This window comes from Malurus melanocephalus, unplaced genomic scaffold (assembly GCF_030028575.1).
Source record: "Malurus melanocephalus ecotype Western Australia unplaced genomic scaffold, MMel_1.1 scaffold_51, whole genome shotgun sequence".
NCBI classification, from domain to species: Eukaryota; Metazoa; Chordata; class Aves; order Passeriformes; family Maluridae; genus Malurus; species Malurus melanocephalus.
Window position 1 is genome coordinate 2635571 of NW_026623283.1, and position 19762 is coordinate 2655332.

The window sequence follows — 19762 nt, forward strand, 5'->3', positions numbered from 1 at the left end:
TCTGAATCATAAGACACTCTGGAATGTCAACTGAAAAGTTAAGTATTCCCTCCATATACAGTATTTCCATGCCCTACCCCCAAATCTGGAATTTGTAAAAAAACTAAGGCTAAACAAAACCCAAACCCCAAACACAGTTTTGAAGACAAATCTGGAAGAGGAATTTAACATTTAAAAAAAATCCTGTGGATTTTAAGAAGGAGGCCTGAGTTTTTCTAAATTCTTTTGGTAAATGGAAATGGTCTTCAAATTACATATTAGGAGGAGAGATCTGATTTTGGCAAAATGCCTTCAATCATTTTGTGTGTTTTCACATTTAATATAGATCATGCCTCAGTACTGTCTGGGTAATACTGTAGATCTGTTCTTTACCTTTCTGTAATTGAATTAAAGGCAAATACCCTTACTTATCCTGTATCAACTGCTACACAGTGGATGGCAGCAGTATCTGTGGCATTTGACAGGAAAATAAGCCAGTGTTTTCTGTTTCTTTCTTCTTCCTAGCCATCCCTCCATGTTTCTTAATAAAGGTACCTGTGCAGTTTTGTCAGATCACATACAGGGTTTCAKTTTATGCTTTTGCATCCAAACTAATGAGGCTGCTTTTTGGGAGCTGAAGAGCTGCAAGCAGGCGGGAGAGGAGCAAGGTAATGCAACATGCACTTGAAAAGCAGTATGTAGGAATGACTGAGATCCATCTTTTGTCTTTGGTACATAAATTATCTGAAAGTGGATTTGAATAGAAATTCAAGATTTCACRGTGTAAGGGATGTAGAGCATTCATGACCTAGCAACGTAACACTAAAGTTATACTTTGAACTAATTCTTATGTTAAAATGCAGAATGGTTACGATCCCTTTGCACGGTAGATTGCCAGACAGATGTCTTTCTCTTGGTCAGTAAATTAAAAATCCCCTCTCTGCAATATACTTTTGGGGGAAAAAAAAAGTTGAAGTTAGAGCAGCATGCAGAAGTATTGAAATGAAGAATCCATGAATAGCCTGAATATAATTTTCTTTCTGGGGCTCAAAGCTGACATGTTTATTACTGAAGAAGGAATCTTTTATATTACTAGTTTGTGCATTCCTAGATCAGGCTTTTCAGTGTATTTTTAAAGATGCTTCTGTCACGATTCAATGTACTCTTTCAACTCAAACCCTTTGTTCCAGGAGAGGAGTGTGAACTTGGGGCATATGTAGGCATTTGTCTAAATCATAATCTTTCCTGCAAGTCCTGCAAGATTAAAAAAAAAAAAAAAAAAGTATATATGTTGCTTGATAATTTGATCCAGGTACTTTATAGGCCTTTACTTACTAGATACTGATGAGTAGCATTTTGTGAAGTAGGTAACTGCTTGATATTGATCTTATTTTATTAAATAGAGGAAGGTGATGGCCTGAAAGACAAAAGCAGCATAAGARGAAAAAATCTTGCCCCAAAATGCTTAGACAGCAAATTACTGGAGAAAATTATGAATCTCAGGCAGAGGAAAAAAATACTTGTAGTCCTCTTTTGACTGAAGTTGACAGTGGTCCAGCAGGAGCAAAACATGCTTTGCAAAGCTAGATCAGCACCAAGATATTCTGTTAGGTGTACTGAGTTTTACTAGTGGAATTACATTATCACATTTTAATTTATCCCYCTTGCTTGAATGCCTCAGGATTTTGTTGTTTCCCAGAACACAGATGTGTACATGATATAGTTGCTCAGTGGGAGAAATTTGAGTAAATTGAATGTAACTGATTGGAGCACCCTTGCAGGTATGGGAATTAAAGCTGTACGTGTTGATGTCTGCCTTTTATTTGAGGGGTCAGCAGGATTCTAACCTGTTTAGCAAGACCTCWGTGGATTTTTAGTTTGTTGTCTCAACTATTCTGCCTTGGCTACGTGACACATTCATGGAAACTCCACTGGCTCTGGCCATGGAAAATAAGAGGATGGCATTAATGTCACTGYAAGCCACAGATCCTGTGGTGAGGCCAATCCAGGCACTGTCTKCTCTCCATGCTTGAAARTCACCACACTGTGGGATAWTGGTGGGAGAGTGTGGCCCAGGGTRTYGAGATGTCAGGTTTTCCTGGATGTCAACATAAGACCCTTTCAGGCACCACTTCGTATCACAGAAGGCAGAGCATCTTGATTTTTCCTTCACTTTGAAGAGAGATTAAGTAGCATATGTGGTGTGTGCAGTTTTCCTGAGATACTGCTGATTTTTGTAGACAAAATGCACAAAAAATCTTGCCATTTTATGTCTGTAATAATTCATTCTCTAAAGTGTGGGAGGACACATTGCTGAGGAGGTCAGTCATGATTCATTATATAGACCTTGGAACATCTTTTCATCACGTTTTTGCCTTGCATCTTTTCCGATTCTCTTAGTTGCCGCTTCTCAAGTAAGCAGCCAAATTAGTAGCTGAGCTGTAAATAATAGTAAAATTCCTCTGAAAACAGATTTGCTGATGAAGTAAAAGCTTATTTTAAATTTTTACTGGTTTTCCAATGTTTCTTCTTTGGTGCTAAGAGGGAGGAAGAAACTCATGTCTTCATTCATGCACATACTTCGGTGAAAAGCTTTATCATTCAGTGGTAAATATGAAATGCTTCCTTCAAGTTTCCCAGCACCTTTAGGTCCTTCTTGTATTGCCCGCAAAGCACCTTCTGCAAGCAGAGAAAGTCAAGAAAAAATATTTCATACCTATGTAAATGATTTGGCAAGGAGGTTTTCTGGGAAATACTTGAAGATCTGTGGCACTGCGCAGCCCAATTYAAAAAATCTCTCTGAGCTGAAAACACAGCAACCTGTAAAAGTATCACAGAAGGCTTTGGCTGCCCACCTTTCTTCACCTACAACCAAGCAGAGGGTTAGAAGAAAAGAAGAATCCAGATCTATTAGCAGTCCTCCTGGCTTGGGACCCCTAATGACTTTGATACTGCATACTGAAACTGATTGCAAAATCCATACTGTGGATCGAAGCTCCTTAAGAGCTCCGTGCCCATCTGTGCACAGAAGCGTAATTGTCAGCGCTCCGAGCTTCTGTCCTGAGAGTCTAAATTAAGAACAAGCCTCTGGGCTGCTGCTGGGCCTGCAGGAACTTCTCAGGCTTTGTCCTCCCTCTGTAACCAGCTGACCTGAGCTGCCCCCCGGAATACAAATCCGCTGTACCATGCTGTCAAAACAAATTACTAAATATCAGGCAGCACCACAGAGGAGACAGAACCCAGGATCTTAGCAAAAGTAAAAGGTTGCTCTCTCATGCTTGCTGAGGAATTAAGGCAGCCTAAACGCTTTGGTGGGAGGGAAACGTTTGCCCTTCACCAATGTTGCCCTGAGACCTGATCCAGAAAGTAATCGGGTCTCCCATGAGGAGATGGAGTGCRATGTAAGGAGGCTCTGCCCACGTATCTAAGAAATGCATTGAACATCCTGCAGCATGTGCAGGCCTCGGGGAAGGGACTCTGAGGGCAGAATTTTCTGTTTGCATCATCTGTGGARAGGCTGGGTGCAGGTACAAACCAGGGAGGCAGACTGTGCAGGAGCAAGTGTTTGCTGTCCCATTTCCCCTGAAGCATGTGGGCCATGCTGGGTGTTCAGTAAATGTGACAAGGTCACCCACAGTCTCCATCTGCATCAGTAATGGCACTGGGAGCCACCCTGGGCTCTGGGAAYGCTTCTTTTGGGCTTTCCCTGTGTCACCTGCTGCCCCTGTCCAGACCGTGGTGGCAGATGCGGGCAGGGCCCTGGCAGCTCTGGTGTCACCAGGATTCTGCTCCCAGGCACGGCTGCGGTTCCATCCCTGTTTGCTTCTCCCTGCTCGCTGAGGGAGCTGCTGTGCTGGGGGGTGATTTGATTTGGTGCTAAACTGACTTGTTATCACCACTGTGCCTGAATGCATTTGGGAGAATTGGGGAGAAGATTGGACAGGGCACTGAGACTGCTGTTTGAATAATAAAGGAATAGCTCCTGGTGAAATCTGGGTTGATAATCCCTTGGGAGCTAATACTGCCTTCAGTTGCTGACATGATTTCTTTTTTGTTTTTCACCTGTGTGTATCTCCCTCACCTCCCACATGCTACTTGTACTATCAATGCCTTACAACCTGCTCTGCTGCTTTCTTACAGGGATGCATKCTGGATCTGAATGTATTAGTGCTTAATGAGCTACATATTTAAAAGTTACCAGTTAGGTTGTCATTCCAACATTCTTCTAAGATAATACACTTCAAATATTTACAAATCAAAAGCAAGTTAATTTAAAATGCCACTGAGTTAAGCTGATTCTRCTTGCTTGAGCTAATATCTGTGTATAGCTCATCAGAATTAACCGAAATGTGGATGTGGATGTTTCAGTAGAGACAGACAGAATAACAAGGAAATCTCGTTTCTATTTGTAAAAGTCCTGATTATCCTGCTGGTTAAGAAGAAATCAGTTTTCCAAAAAAATACAAATGAGAAAATTTCTTTAATCAGAGTACAATATGCAAGGCCTTCTCAGAACAGTCCAGACCAACAGAGACTTGAATGCCTATAAATAATAAAACAATGTTTTTTGAAGAGTCTAAGGACACTATACTCTGAAGGTCTGTGATTTCCCCCTCACCCACCTATTGGCTTTTGAACACAGTGCCTCTTCCAAAAGTTGGCAGAGAGACAGAGGTCTCAAAAACATTTCAATTTGACATATTTCTTGAAAACTGATGGGGCAATAAGGGAAGAAGTCAGCAGTACTGAAGAGAAGGGGGAAATGTTTGTTATGTGGGCATAACAAATAAAAACTGTAATATAAACTGTAGGGAAAAAAACCTACCTTAGTCCTACTTTTTGTAAAATGTGTTTACTTTAATTTACAGTAAACTATGCAAGCTGATGCCAAAATCTGTCACAAGTCCATGCTTCGTTGTTTTGTTAACGGTGATTTGCAATTTATTGTATGCTTTGCCATAATTTTGAGGATACTTCGTTGTTTTGCTTTATTTAGAAGTAACCTTACTTACTTACCTGTGCAATTTGGAGGAGCAATTCGAGCACTGTTCTTTGGTCAGTTAATGAGTTTGTGCCATGATTTTATTGAAGACTCTATAATATGTGTTATAAAGATAAACGGAATGTATTTGAAACTGGCATGCCAAATAAATTGTGGGGAGAGTAGAGGGCTTTTTTAGCTTGGAGAGGAAGCCTGCTTTTTTTGTGTAATGAAACAATTGGAAACATTCACATGGTGGTCCCCATGCTGGAAATAGGCTTGGGTAGAGTAGAGGCTGATGATAATCATGATAAACCATGGAAATTATTTGATCTATGTGGGGGGTTGAGGGSGAGGAAGAGCTGGTAGCTGCACATMTTCTARGGCAGATTATAGCCTCCCAAGCAGGTTATAAACCCCTTTCCCYTTTTGTGCAGCTGAGAACAGTAGTCTCTTGTAAATGAGTTCTCCTACAATGGAGACTGCTGGCTGAGTGTCTGAATTAAGAACACAGGAGGAAAAACAAAGGAATGAAGCCTGTTTAATTAGGATAGAAGATACTCCCCCCCCCCCCTCTGCCAAATCCTCCAATCCCAGTTTAGCAGAATGCAAAGGTTGTTAGGGCTGGAAGGTCTGACTTGCTGACTTAGGTAAACGCAGTGCTGGGCAGATGAAGTCATGCATAATTAATTGCTCCTTGTTGCATTCTTTCCAGTGTAATGACTTGTGGCATTCACGCTTACAATAATTGATGTTTGCTGTGTGCTGGAGCTTCAGGACAGCCAATTAAGGCGGTGAAGGTGGGAACTGCACAGCATCTCTGACATCTGGTTGTTACCAACATGTGGCCCATAACTTTTTTTTTTCTTTACTTGTTTCTAGTGTCTAAAACAGTACATGGAACTGGCAATTCAAGAAGGTTGTGGTTCTCCTATCACATGTCCAGACATGGTATGCTTGAACCATGGGACCCTACAAGAAGCAGAGGTATCTGTACATCTTATACTTCTTTACTTCTTTCTTCCTTTCATGCCCTTTTTCTTTTTAAATATATATCCCCCAAATTTCTTTATCTGCATAATAAATATAATCACACACTTTTTCCTCCCTTTAATTACCTTTAATGAGCTTTTGGCAGGAGGCCTGACTGACAAGAGGAGATAGAAACAAACAGATGTTTTTCAAGGGTTTTGCTTCTTTTCCCCTCCCTCTGTGCCTTGGGGAAAGGTTTACTTGGCATCTGGACAACCTCTGAATTACCCACGCAGGTGATTTAACCAGAATACCCTGTATCCCAGAACTGCTGAGCCTCCATTAGATGTCAGTTCAGTCAGATTTGATTTGGCTGCAAACACTGAAATTCTTGCATGTTTCTTAAGAGCAAGAGCTCAAATTGATGGTTTGCAAGGTCAGAATTTCCTTGTGCATGTTGATCTTGGGCTGCAGCTACCAATTTGCAATCCAATATAATCATGCAAGGTTGTATAATTACATGGAAAGAAAGGTATCTGCACAGGACTAGGTAGAAGTAGGTCTTGAGAGATATGGAAGGTGTCGTTTGGGATACACCCAAGGGATGCTTGCTCGCCTGCTTTATGGCAGGAATGTCCCTGCAGGGCCTGAGAATACAAGTAGGGGAAAAAAAAAACAAACCAGAAAAAATAAGGTGGCTAAGAGTTGATTGGTTTTGTGCATTCTTTCAGCATTTGCTTGCAGGAATAAATTCAAGGAGAATTAGCTCTCCATCCCTGAACTGAAGAAGAAAAGTTTGTCTGCTGGATTCCCTTGACCCACATGCATACAGATCCRTAACTGTGGCAGAAGTGTGTAATCCTGTTCAAATGCCATCAGTGACAGTGTGACTCCCGATACCAAAAAAGTCTTTTCTCTAGAAAAAGCTCAGRATCTGCTCTCCAACATACATTTCAAAGCTTAGTTGAATCAGGGCATGGGACTTGCAGCTATGTTTGTTATGGTGTGCAGGCATATGGTGGAGCTTTTTATTTTTGGCTGAATTCAGCTATTGTGAAATGTAGCCRGCTGTTTCTGTTCCTCCTGTTTCTACAAAGAGAGGGTGTAGCAMTGTCCTTCTACCCATTGCACCAGATTGGAGGCATCTAGCCTTTATTGAAAACATATTTTTAAATGAAAATTGACTAATGACAGGAAGAATGCTGTAGGAATTARGAGAGATCTATTTCCCCTAGTAAAGGACACTCCAGGGGTGTCTTAATGGACCACTGGCCTAATCCTTGGGTGTTTTTTGGGCTGACAGCAGAATGGCAAAACAGCCCAAATGTGCATTAGTGTCCCGTGGATGACTGAATGTTTTGACACTCCCTTTTGGCCATGTGCTTGAAACATAAGTCTTCTGCCTGAATAGCAAACAAGTTCCCAGCCTGATTAAAGTTATTGCTTATGTATTTTACCAAATAATTATTTCTTTAAGGAAGAAAACCCAGAAAAAAAAAAAAAAACCCAGAAAAAAACAGGAATGACAGAAAGAATTGATTGATTCTCTTAACAATCTGAAAGATTAGCATTTGAACTAAAGATTGTGTATGAGCACTGTGTTACTTTTTCCCCCATCTGTAAATAAAGGCTGTTCCTCATGAAAATGTGACCTTCTAAAACTATTTCTTTAAAAACCAGACCCTTATCAGTTGGTAGAGAATGTGCTTAACAATGGCTACTGTTTGGCCAGCGTGGAAGTACTGGTTACAATTACAGTTTATTCTTTACACACTCTCAAAGTCCTGGTGTAAAAGTATAAGGCTTCTCACTTCTGGAAGGTCTGGATATTTTGTCTCTGACTTCTGGCAGGACAAGGTTCCTCACCAGGACGGTGCCATGAGGCATGTTGCTTGTACTGTGGGGAAAAACAAAAAGAAAAGGTCCTTTTTTTCTCCTCTGTGATAGCACCAGTGTTTTGAAAAGGGGTATTTTTCATGTCMTGTTCCTTTCAGACTATGCAGTGACTGCTGTTTACCAGGTGCTGTTGCAGTTTGGAGAAAAAACAGCAGTTCAAACTGTCATGGACATGGTGCAAAATTGTTTCCTAAACTTCGGGCTAAATGCATTTTGTTATATCAGCTAAAACAGTTGTTCTGTTTGGTTTCTTAAATGCCTTTTGACCTAGCCTGCACAAGGGAGATAAAGGTGAAGTTAGGCATAAACTGAAGAGAAGGAAAGTCCCTTCCTTGATTTCAGTGCATTTTGGATTGAGCTTTCTTCAGTAAGGAGGTGGAACAAAGCTTGTAAGCATTTTTAACACAGTATAGCTATGAGCACAGTATAACTATGAAAGTCCTCTTCTTCTCCCTCTCAAAGTCCTTTTTTAAGGAATGTAGCATTTAGTCAGTGCTTTCCTGTGACATGYTTGTCTGCATTAAGACAAATCAGAATTGAGTCCTGTTTATCTTTCCAGTAAAATTCTGATGAGTTTGTCTAGTTTGGTATGAAATTATTTGAGCCTTTTCACAGCTCTTGTCTTGATTCTGATTCATGTGCTTCTGTTGCTTTTGGGGGATGGAGAGAGGCAAAAACTCTGGTTAACAATTTAAACAGAATTAGAACAGARTTTCTTCTTGTATGTCTCATGAAGAAATGAGCCAGTGTGAATAGTAGGAATGTGTGTCTCTAAAACAGTTGAATATTTCATCARTGCATGGGGAGTAAACTACTTATTTGTAGAGTATAGATGGGAATTAAAGGCTTTACTTTCTGAGTTCCCTCTGGACTTCAGCAAAAAATGTTCCAGGTTTTTTGTTCTTAAAATGCATAAAGTCAAAAGTCATTTGAACTAGAAAATTGTAGTTTTCAGTACTTTGAAAATATGTTTTCTGAAACCCCTCTGGCTTGGGTTTCTTTTGCTTCAACAGAATCTAGTTGAAACTGGTATATTCCCCAGTAGTTTTTTGTTTTGACAAATAGTGCATTCAAACAGAAGGAACTGTTCCACTGAAGTGGTTGAAATTCAAGTGCAATCCTAGGTCATATCTTGACCTGTTACATCTAGATAGCMGCTGCTTGTAGAATAGCAGTCTTTTAGCAGAAATAAATGAGGGGTGGTGGTGGTAATGCAATGGTTTTGGCTCCAGACTCTTTTTCAAATAAGTGGTTACACAAAACAAGGAAAGTTTAAAAGCAGTTTTGTTAAACAAAATGTTTGCCCTTTCATGCTCTAATGGTACAATAAACAAAGATTACTTGGATTCCTTCCTGGAAGCAGAAGGTAGAAGGAACATCTTACGTTAATGCAGTTCTCTTTAAACATGCAGACTTCTTCTGTCTGGAATATTCCTGTGTCTCTTGGGAATTTGCTCCATTGATTTAATTGGACCAGTTAATATCCCTAATCTAAATAAGGGGTAATTTATCATGGTTTGAAATGGTTTTGCTTGGTGTGATTCCAGTCACCAGWGTAAGCCATGAATCAGGGTAAGTCTCCACTGCATACAGGGATTTCTAATGCAGTTCTATCCAGTACTCAACTGGATAATATCTAGGGCATTGTGCTTTGCACTTTCTGATTCCTCTATTGTTCTAGGGTTTATAATATTGATGCAGTGATCCATGCATACATAATCTGATTTGGATTAAAACTGTGCAGCAGTCAGTGAAGGAGCTACTGACTCTTTGGGCTCTTAAGTTTGTCAGGAATTACCCTTTTTATGCAGTGCAGATTCTGCTCATTGTCCCTCTGTCTGTGTAAATCTATGATCTGTACCAGTGCTGACCTGACAGAGGGTTGTCAGCCTTTGTAAAGTGATGCTGAAATAGGACRGTAACCCAGATCTTAGAATTCTTAATTGTGTTATATTCCATACATAGCCAAACACAAAATCCCAYTGGGACTTGGTTTAAAATACTGGTTTTATTTTTAATTGGAAAATCAGTKTACATTTTGCTGGAGGAGATTGAAATGGTGAAATGAGAAGGAACGTGGAAAAACGTTGCAGGTTGAGCCATCTTTTTCAGGGTCAAAATAAAAATTTTTGTTCTTATTTACTTGTTTTAAAATAAAACCTAGGGGAGCAAATGGGAGACCCTTATTTTTGTTTTTATTTGCCACTAAATCAGAGAAGAGCTCTTTAATGGGGAAAATGAATAATTTAGTATTTCATTATGACTCTAGTGAGCATGGTAGCTTGATGAAGAAAGTTGTGGGTGTAATTTCTAACAATAAAGAGATTGAACTCCCCTACCCCTTTCAAAAGCAAGCCACAATCCCTGCTGAAATGGTTTTACACTCTTGCAGAACAAGACAGTGCCTCTGTGAGTGGAGCTTTGGCAGAGGTGGGCAATCACCCTTTGTAAACTGTTGTTGCTGCTGCCAGTGTGGGATCTGCCTTTGCTGCCTGTCTGCTAAAGTGAGAAAGGGAGAAGCTTTTGTCCTGCTGAACTTCCCTCTCTTGGCATAATCAAAATTTGATTCATATGGGTGTGAAAGGAAGCAAGATCTATTCAGTTTTCTTGATTGCTTCCTTGCATCTCCCTTGAAAGCCTGAGAATAGGTGGAGTAGKGATTTTCCTTTTCCACCGTGGTAGCCACTGTTTAAAAACAGGGGAGTTGTTCTTCCTTGGATCCTGGTTACTGCACTGCCTGGAGAAGTTTGCCCCTGTGTACACGGAACCAAATTATTTTGAGTCCTTTTAATTTCCTTTCTTTGCTCTTTCGTCTCATGTAGTAGCAGGGATCTTAGTTATTGTGATACATTTGATGACATGATCTTTTTGGATGTGTGACAGGGTTCCAGCTGGAGCTCTTTGTGGTAGTAAGCCTTCCAAATATTGCTTTTATCTGTGGATATTTTTACTTCAGGTGAATGGTGCTGTTGTTAGCAATAGCTCCTGTGTGTTCTTGTGCTCTATAGCGAGAGTATTTTAATTGCAGATACTGCTTACAGCATATGGAAAATCAGAAAACTTACTTCAATTGCTAACAGTCTGATAAGTCTCAAATCGAGATATTTTCAGGAAAGGAGAGTTTTTGCCTGTATTTTTTTTTAATTAAAACCCCCAGTATTAAAAGACAAAAAACGTTGCCCAAACCTGTCCTCTAGCATTTCTTCCTACATTGAATAATTTCATAGCCTAGAAGAGGAAAAGCCTGCTTTCTAATATGTTGATGATATGTTGGCCCTTTTGCCATCTGCTGGTTGGTGGTTTGCTGCCTCCTTAGATTCCCATGCCCTGCCCAGCCCAGAGTGGTCATGGAGGAGAGAATGTGTTTGGGATGGACAGACACCCAGGTGGGGCTGGAGAAGCTGGCTGGAGAATGAACATTTAGACTGATGCCAAGGAGGAGGAGATAAACACCTAATCCCCTTACTGTGCTTATGACTGTCCCTCTCAATTAGGTGTAAATGAGATTAAAAGTTCACTGAGGAAAGGATTTGCTGTTTTTTTTATGGGGACGTGATATTCATGTTTCTTTTTTCAAATTAAGTTTGCACATACAGCTTTCACGTGGCACTGAATTCAGGCAGCAGGAGTTTGTGAGTTGTTTTCTTCAGGCCTAAAGATACTAAACCTGTGAGAGGCTTTGGTTCTGCCCCTCTCAGGCTGACCTGTGTGTGGGTGCCATCAGGACCTGGTCTTCCAGTGTCACAGGTCATGGGCTGCATGGGTTCCAYGCCCAGAGCTGCACGCAGGGAGCGGGAAGCTGAGCTGTGAAGAGGATACGTAGGAAAAAGAGTGGAGCTGAGTGAAGCCAGTGGGGAAAGCTGGCATGGTAAACTCAAGTTTTTCCCAGGAGAATGGGAAGCTTTCAGCACTGCCTCTGCTTCCTATTGAAATCTCTCTTAAGATGCATAACTCYGCTCCCACTGTAATCAAAAAAGCTGATTTTTAATACATGAGAAATTCTGCGCTCAATAGAACTGCCCTTGGAAAAACTGTTTGTTAAAAGTAAAAGCAAGTCCAGAGGGACCCTGACCAACTAAACAATTCACTCAAGTGGCTCTTACAGCACTGAGACTCACTGTTTTAATTTAGTTGTAATGAAGGAAAATTTAAAATAGTTGCCAGTGCTCACCCAGCTAGAGAAATGCAGATGATTCTTTTCATTTTCCCARCTATTTATGTGCGAAGCTGCMCTGGGGAGGARYGGGCAATGCTGAAATGATGTCTTTSCTGAAACTGCTAAACCWCACTCTTTTTGCCCATTTGATTTAGTTTTTCTTTTCCAAGAGTGTTTCAGCTGACTTCTGATGAACMKGTGAAGAGTTTCCCAGAAAAATCTCTGTGTTTTACAGTCATATTAMTCTTAAATATTAATCAATTACAGTCATATAACTTATTAAGTCTTGACATAATTTGGATTCATTTTTGTATTACACTGGCTTAGGTTAAATAAATGATCCAAGCATTTGCTACAAAATGCAGTTTTATGCAATCAAGTCCAATTGATTTGAKATATTAATAAAGCAATTTTGTATTTTATAATACAAATTTGTTTTTTCCATCTGTGAAAGAAAATGTATTCACAGCATGAAATTGAATATATATTGGATTTTTGTCATTATATTTCTTCTCGGGGACGCTGTACCCCACAACCCAGGAGGACAGTGTCCACTTCACTGTGAGCAAATTTTGAACTTTACAGTAATCTGAAGGACTGTGGTGGGTACTGGATGTGAGATTTGAAAGCCTGGCACTTTGAAATTGTCAATTCTACACTGTCTTATAGAGCTTCAGATGATCAGGTCCCAGGTTTTCAGTAAAAGAAAAAAAATATTTCCAGTGCTGGTACAATATTACAGACCAGTTAAAGAGAATGATCCCACATTCTGAATCTGACAAACATGTGACTCCTGAAGCYTCTTTTATGAAGTTTCTTTTGAAAACCTCCATACCCTGTCCGCAGGTTTTCTTATTAGTTTTAAATAGGGCACTTGGTCTTCTTACGTAGACTGTTAATTGGAGATTAGAGCATTTAGCCTTTTAGGCTGCTCATTTAATTATGGTAATGTGCAAAATATATCAGCAAAGCCTGTTTGTCTGTGCCGACTAAATTCGTTARCTCAGTCATGTTCCCAATAGGCTGGTGCATGTCTAAAGCAAATTCCAGCAGCAATGGCATTAGCTGTCTTTACCCAAACCCCATGAAATGAATTAAAAAATGGAAACCAGACTGGCTTTTTTCTTAGTTCTTGAGAGCTAAGTGACCCCCACCATTAGCACTGGGAGACATGAATGAAGAACCATTCATTTGGGCTGTATTCTTGTGCATGAACAGCACGCTGCAGTCTCCAGCACGCTGGCAGTGTCACCCTTTTTTACACTAAACCAACATGAAATAGAACTGAGAAGCCTGAAGTAAATACGGAACCCACATGGAAGGCTTTCCTATACATAGTAAGAAGGACATGGGTTGGACTACTGGGGTGTGTGGCTGAAATAGGGGTGGTCTAGAGCTACTTTAAGTTTTGGAGAAGAAGTCAAGGTATGAAGAAATGTGATGCTGAAAGCAAGCAGAACAAAAATATAAATTTGAGAGCCAGCTCAGGAAAGCAGGTCTGTAGAACTGTGCTTATTAACTTTTCAAAGTTTGTATTTCTAATGTGTATTTTGTGTGTTTGTTTCTCATTTCAGATTGCCTGTTTGGTTCCTGTTGACCAGTTTCAGCTATACAAGAGGTTGAAGTTTGAACGAGGTGTGAACCTTTCTGTTCCTGTTCCCTTCTCTTTTGTCAGTGGAGGCAGCACTGTTATTTACTGCAGAGACAGAGCCTGTGGAGTGAGTTAAGAAAGAGACACAGAAGATGTCTTGGTTTCAAAATAGTTTAAGAGCAGTCACTAGACTGTGCTCCACWGGTGAATTTGAAGTTCTTTCAGTTTTGCAGAATCAAAAAAGCAGCATCTTACTGAATTTCTGGTTTTTTACTCAAGCTTGTGGGCAGCATTCTCTGATTGTGTGCCTGGGGCTCTGCTGTTCTTCCCAGTAGCATCTTGGGTCCTTGAGGTGTTGTATTGTAGAACTAGGCAAGGTGCTAGAGGCTGGTGCAGGCCAGGGCAGTCCTTTTTCACATCCATGGGAATCTTCAGTGCTTCTGGGGGACACATTTTCTGAAGTGCAGTGTGGATTTTTGCAASCATCCCTGCAAAATCACTTTGCTTTACGTAGAAGCTTTGTGTGTGTTCATCAGTGGAGTTTTTCTTCCCAAAGAACTATAGGTCCCCTCATTACTGAGGGGCCTGTTTTGTAAAGTTTGAAACTGAAGTTCTCACTGAGAGAGAAGGTTTTCCTATGCCCAGAGGTCATCCTTCTGCAACAGGAGATGGTTCCTTGCCAAGGCTGAAGAAGAAGCTTGCAACTCAGAAAGATGAGATCCAATTCCTGGTTTTAAAGACTGTCATCAGCTTGAAAGTCTCAGCTGGAAGGTGTGGTGTTTTTCAGAGAACTCAGTGTGTGGCAGCGTGCAGAGTGGTGTATCTGAGACATTGCCCTAACTCTGTGTGTTCTCAAACTCTCCTTGAGAGATTGTATTTATGCTCTTGCTCGTCATGCCTGCTTGGATGCAGTGGATTGGGAACATGTAAGACAATGCAGAGATCTATGAAAGTTTGGCAAAGTAATGCACTTGAAACGTGGTCAGATAGAAGAATATATAGGTTTATATAGAATCTCCTCTGACAAGAGTTCTTGTGAATGACCCCAAAGTACAAAAACTGCAAAATACTCAAATATGCCCCAGAGTTCATGGGCAAGTGCAGATTGTAGCTATGATTTTAAGGCACTCAGGTAAAAAAAAATCCTCAAAATCCCAAAGCTTGCTTTCATTTTTTATTTCTTTCTCCTGTTTTACCACCTTCTTGTTTATTCTTAATTCCTTAGGAAGTCTCTCCAGTTCATGAGCTAATCAGTGGCTTGTCTACAGTCCTAGACAGTGGAAATCAGAGCTCATTAAATCACTGTATTAAAGGGTTAAGAGAGGCTTTCTTGCAATAAATTAATCTCTTTTATGTAGAACGTTTTCTAACTGAGGACTCTGAAACTATTGGTTTCCTGGTATCTGCTCCTCTGTAACTAGCCAAAGCTGAACTCATGATCTTTTGTCCAACTCACTGTTAACATTTCTCTTTTATTTTTTTACTACCTCCCACGCAGAGGAGCCTGAAACTTGTCTATTTTCTAAATACTCCTTTCTTTTTCTTTCTTGCCTGAGTCTGACAATTCCTCTTCCACCTCCCCTATCTCTCTTTATTATGATTCTAATATCTGCCTTTGCTCCTTTATGCTGAGTAAAACTGGTGTCCAAACAACAGACTTAGACTTAGCCCTTTTACCTTGCCTTTCGGCCCCAGCAATAAATCCAGCTTATTGATGTCTGGAACAATGATTCCTGCTAGCTAAAGCKCTGACCTGGACACCCAGTGCTAATCCCAAGACCTTTTGCCTGTCCTGGATTTAGTGCTGTCACCAAGGCTGCCCTTTCTGCACGCATCAGCTGGACTTGACTTACTTCTTTTGGCCTGAAGCTCTGTTCTCAGACCTGAGCCTTACCTGGCAAAGCCTGCCARCGCTGGTCTGATAGTCTTTTTCTGAAACTACCAATAAACCTTGCTGATGGGGATGAATCCTGACTCAGAATCTGCCTGGGGACTCCTTACTGATCTTCCAATGATYGGTAAAGCAAATGCTTCTCACCTTTCCAGCTGTTTTCCATTGTGAGATGAAATTTGAAGAAAATTTGGGAAACCCCAAGAATGGCTTATACATCCAGCAGCTATTTCCCCCGTCCATGCTRGCTATGTTAATAAAATATATTACTTTTCAATTTCATTGTTTTATTTTTTTAATGGGCTAATAATATTGTGTGAAAAAGCAGTGAGAAATAATTGGCGTAGAAATGTGTATCTATAGACAGTTGTTAAATTTAATGTTCTTAGAATGCAATTGTGTTTTAAAAAACAAGCTAACAAGCTTTCTTACATATCTGGAGCTTCTCTGCATCCAGTCAGGGCCAAGCCACAGAGCTTCTGTGAATTGTATTTTAGTAGAAGAAACAGGAATTACTCTGTKTTGGGTGGGGTTGATGTAGTCAACAGAAATAAGGAAATAGAGGAATAGTAAGTGGTTAGGAGATATGCATTGTGTTTGTTTCTGTGACAATTGCTCAGCAGGCCAAGTGATAGATGAAGAGAATGTCCATTTTATGCCTGACTCAAAAGTAGTCTTTATTGAAAGGTGTTCCTAATATTCTGTGAATTGCTATCATAGACTCATCCTTTCAGAGAGTGCCTCTCCTGAGCCAGAAAATATTTTCTTTGGGGTGCTGCATTTCCCCTGTCTGCCTTCCACATCTCACCTGCTTGCTTGCATGTTTTATGAACACTGGCCAGATCCCTGCCCAAAACTGGCGCTGTTTTGGAAGACTTTCCTCCTGAAAGTGAAGGCAGTTGTGGCTGAACTGGCTGCAGGGATGCAGGGGACAGGCTCAGGAGACAAATGGCCCTAACCAAGAGACAGAGCAACTTGTCAGAGCAGGATGATAGCCTCTTTCCTTTTTTTGGCTTTGCCTTTTTAGTTTATTCTGGTCTCGCATGTACTCCATGGTAAACCAAACAGTATGAGACAGCAGGGATTGCAAAACACCATCTGTAGGTTCTTTGTGAAATGGAGGAAGTGGAGAGAAGGGAGTTTCATCTCATGCATTACATCTTGTCAAAACCAGACATCCTGTCTTTCACCCAGAAACAGGATACGGGATTTTAGGTTTCCAAAGCTGAGTTTTCAACAGAAWACATACAGAACCTATTGTGTGAAGGATTAAATGCAATAGCAAATACTAGGCCATGGTCTTACCCAGTTCAGAGTTGCTTTTAAGAGACACCAAAGGAACCTAGAGAAATAAAGATTTCTCAGTCAGGATACTACTTTTTAAAAGTATGTAAATATGAAAAGTTACTTGTATGGCCAAGTCTCTCCTCCCCACAAATGAAGCTGAGAGCTAATTTGTTTTGGCTTTCATTCGGAAAAAAGCAAAATGTTTGTTTGTTTTAGGAGACAAAACGTGTGCAAGAGAGTAAGAGAAAAAAATGCAACTAGATCCATGAAATGGTTGAAGGTAGATGGTACAGGTGTTTYGCTGTCACTGCCTAAATTATAGGTGACAGCCTTTGCATGGATATAGAAATTCTCCACGCGTTGGAACACTCTGACACAAACTCAGAGATTACCTGAAGTCAGAGTACTGTGTACCTGTGTGTTCTGCAGCCAGCAGAGATGRTCATCCAAGGTGGTTTCTGCAAAATTTGCCAGAGAACATACATAGGAGAGTGTTGTGCAGCCTTTTGTTTCAAGTGGAACAACTTACTTTATGTGGTGGAGGTACCTTGTGATGGCTTTTGCCATCTCACAGTCAGGATTTCCACCAGTTTCTGAGACATCCCATCCATCTGTTTATTTTCAGTGRTGGTACCGGAGAGCTCCCAGGGAAGGAGGAGGGACAGGTAGCTCCTGCAGGCACGACAGCCCTTTTCTGGGGAGGCTCTGCAGGGTGTGAGTGTTCGGCTGCATCTCATGGAATTGAGTAGCAAATGAGCTACAGTGAATGTGTCTCAGCTGGGTTTTTGCTGCAAGTCCAAATTCCTTGAATAAAGATTGGGAAGTGAGAGAGAGGATCAACATTTATCATTCTCTGTCATGTGGTGTTGACTGTAACTCAGTGTCTCCACCCTGAATCTTGACTCTTATCTATAATCTGATACCACAMAAATAGTAATGATGTAATATAGTGAATATTAACTGGAGTTAATAGAGGATAATAAATAAGGCATGGAAATTGACTTGACATTAGTTTAATTACAGTCCTTCTGCTGTTTATATGGAAGTTACTGCATGACTTTTACATGTGAAAGACATGGAGAGGTGTTACAAAAGACATGCTTCTCAGCAAGCAGCAGTTAGGCTCATATTTTGAACCTCCTATAAAAAGGCAAGGGACATGTTCAGTGTAGTGCATTTCTATTGTTGCAATGCTTTCAGTTCAGCTGCTTRGCAGAGCACAAATGCAGACCTGCCTGAAAAAGAGAAGGCTCAAATGCGGGAGCGCTTTGGCTCCCGCACCCACTGACAGAGCTGGGTGTTGTATCCCTAGACATATGTCGCTGGAACAAGAAGGGGACTGTATAAACAGTTTTACTTCTCTCTTTGTTGCGTTTCAGAAGTCCACTTGGACCCCCAGAGAACATGGTGCCCCACAGCCGACTGCCAAACCGTGTGCCACATCGCACCGAGTGAGTCGGGAGCGCCGGTACTGGTGGAATGCCCCTCCTGCCACCTCAAGTTCTGCTCCTCTTGCAAGGAGCTGTGGCATCCGCAGCACCTGTGCCAGGAAAACCAAACTACTTCAGTACCAACCGAGCAGGGGTAAGGTGGGAATCCATGGAGACCGTGTGGTCTTTTGGTTCTTTTCGTCACAGGGCCTCACATCAGGTTCATAGAGCAACTTCATTCTAGATCCTTAGGTTGAGTTCTGAGCCTGTCCATCTCTCCTTCTGTTTCCTAAGTACAATTCCAGTCGAAATATTACTTTAAATGATAAATTTATGTTTTCAACGCTTGTATACTTGTTAAGCTTGGGTTCCAATTGACATTTCTGAAAGGTGAAGCCCTCCTGGACTTTAAATCTGCCAAAAGGCTTTGTTCACATTCTGGAATTATGACCTGYGCCCATGCAAAAAATCCAGTATATCAATATTACAGGATCCAAATTTTGCCTATACTATGATTAAGAAATCACCCCTGCTTAATATTTATAGAATCTCTTCACAGACAAACCTTAACTCCTACACAGAGTATAAATATCACTTGGTRTGAGAAGCCTGATTTCTGCTTATCTTGTTTAAGTGCAAACAACCTACAGATCMGGTTGTAAAAGTCATTAATCTACAGAAAGAAAGCTTTTATGTTKAAATTATGTCACGTCTTTGGTCATCCATTGTTGTGTTCAGACTCAGGTTATGTTGAGTCATGTGTTCAAAGTTTTCTATCTTTTTTTGCAAGAAATGAAAGACTTAAAACCTAAGCATTCTTCTTGCTAGAGACTTCATTGAATAGGAGTTAACAAAAAGCTCCCTCCATGAGTTTTCTTCCCTAGGTGTGATTGSTGGCTTTGATGAGTTTAAGCCTATTTTATTCAGACAAGGACAGTGCTATGAGTTGCATAATCCAGTCYTGTTAAATGAATTGTGCAATCTCTCTGTAACAAAGTCATAGGTTTTAATGCTATAGGTGATTAATTGTGGGTGTAGTGAGTGTTGGTTTTATGTAGCATAAAAGAACAAGGCAAGGGATATTCACTTTTGGTGRTATTAATAGTCTCACACTGAGTAGTGAGTATGCTTCAGTGCTGAATATWAGAAGCTTCACATGCTGAGTACATTAGGACAACATTAGATGCTCTGGAAAATAAGCACAATACACATTGGGCAGTGGACCTGAATACCAACAGTAATTACGTTCACATCTCATTTAATGTTTCCTTACTCTTCTAGATTCCTCATTGGAGCAGAGACAGAGGCWCCAATTAAGCAGTGCCCAGTTTGTCGGATCTATATTGAGCGAAACGAGGGCTGTGCTCAGATGATGTGCAAGAACTGCAAGCACACGTTTTGCTGGTACTGTCTACAGAACTTGGATGTAAGTGCTGCGTAAAAAGCACCAAGAAAAATAGTAATGGGGTTAGGGTTAGTCTGAGGCCTTGTACAAGCTCTTTCTTAAATCATTTCTGCCCTAGCTCATATCTTGTTTCAGTTCAGCTTTTGACTCAGTTTCTTTCTTTTCTTTTACCCA

At 40.7% G+C, this 19762-nt stretch overlaps 1 protein-coding gene across 1 annotated transcript in view; it reads left to right on the top strand.

Annotated features, from left to right (window-relative positions):
* Positions 1-19762, top strand: part of RNF144B (ring finger protein 144B) — a 52778-nt gene that overhangs the window by 24112 nt on the left and 8904 nt on the right. Inside the window, exons 3-6 of the mRNA XM_057365367.1 lie at positions 5843-5947; positions 13559-13619; positions 18133-18337; positions 19465-19609. Of these exons, the coding sequence (XP_057221350.1) occupies positions 5843-5947; positions 13559-13619; positions 18133-18337; positions 19465-19609 (516 nt within the window). The remainder of the gene's footprint in view (positions 1-5842; positions 5948-13558; positions 13620-18132; positions 18338-19464; positions 19610-19762) is intronic.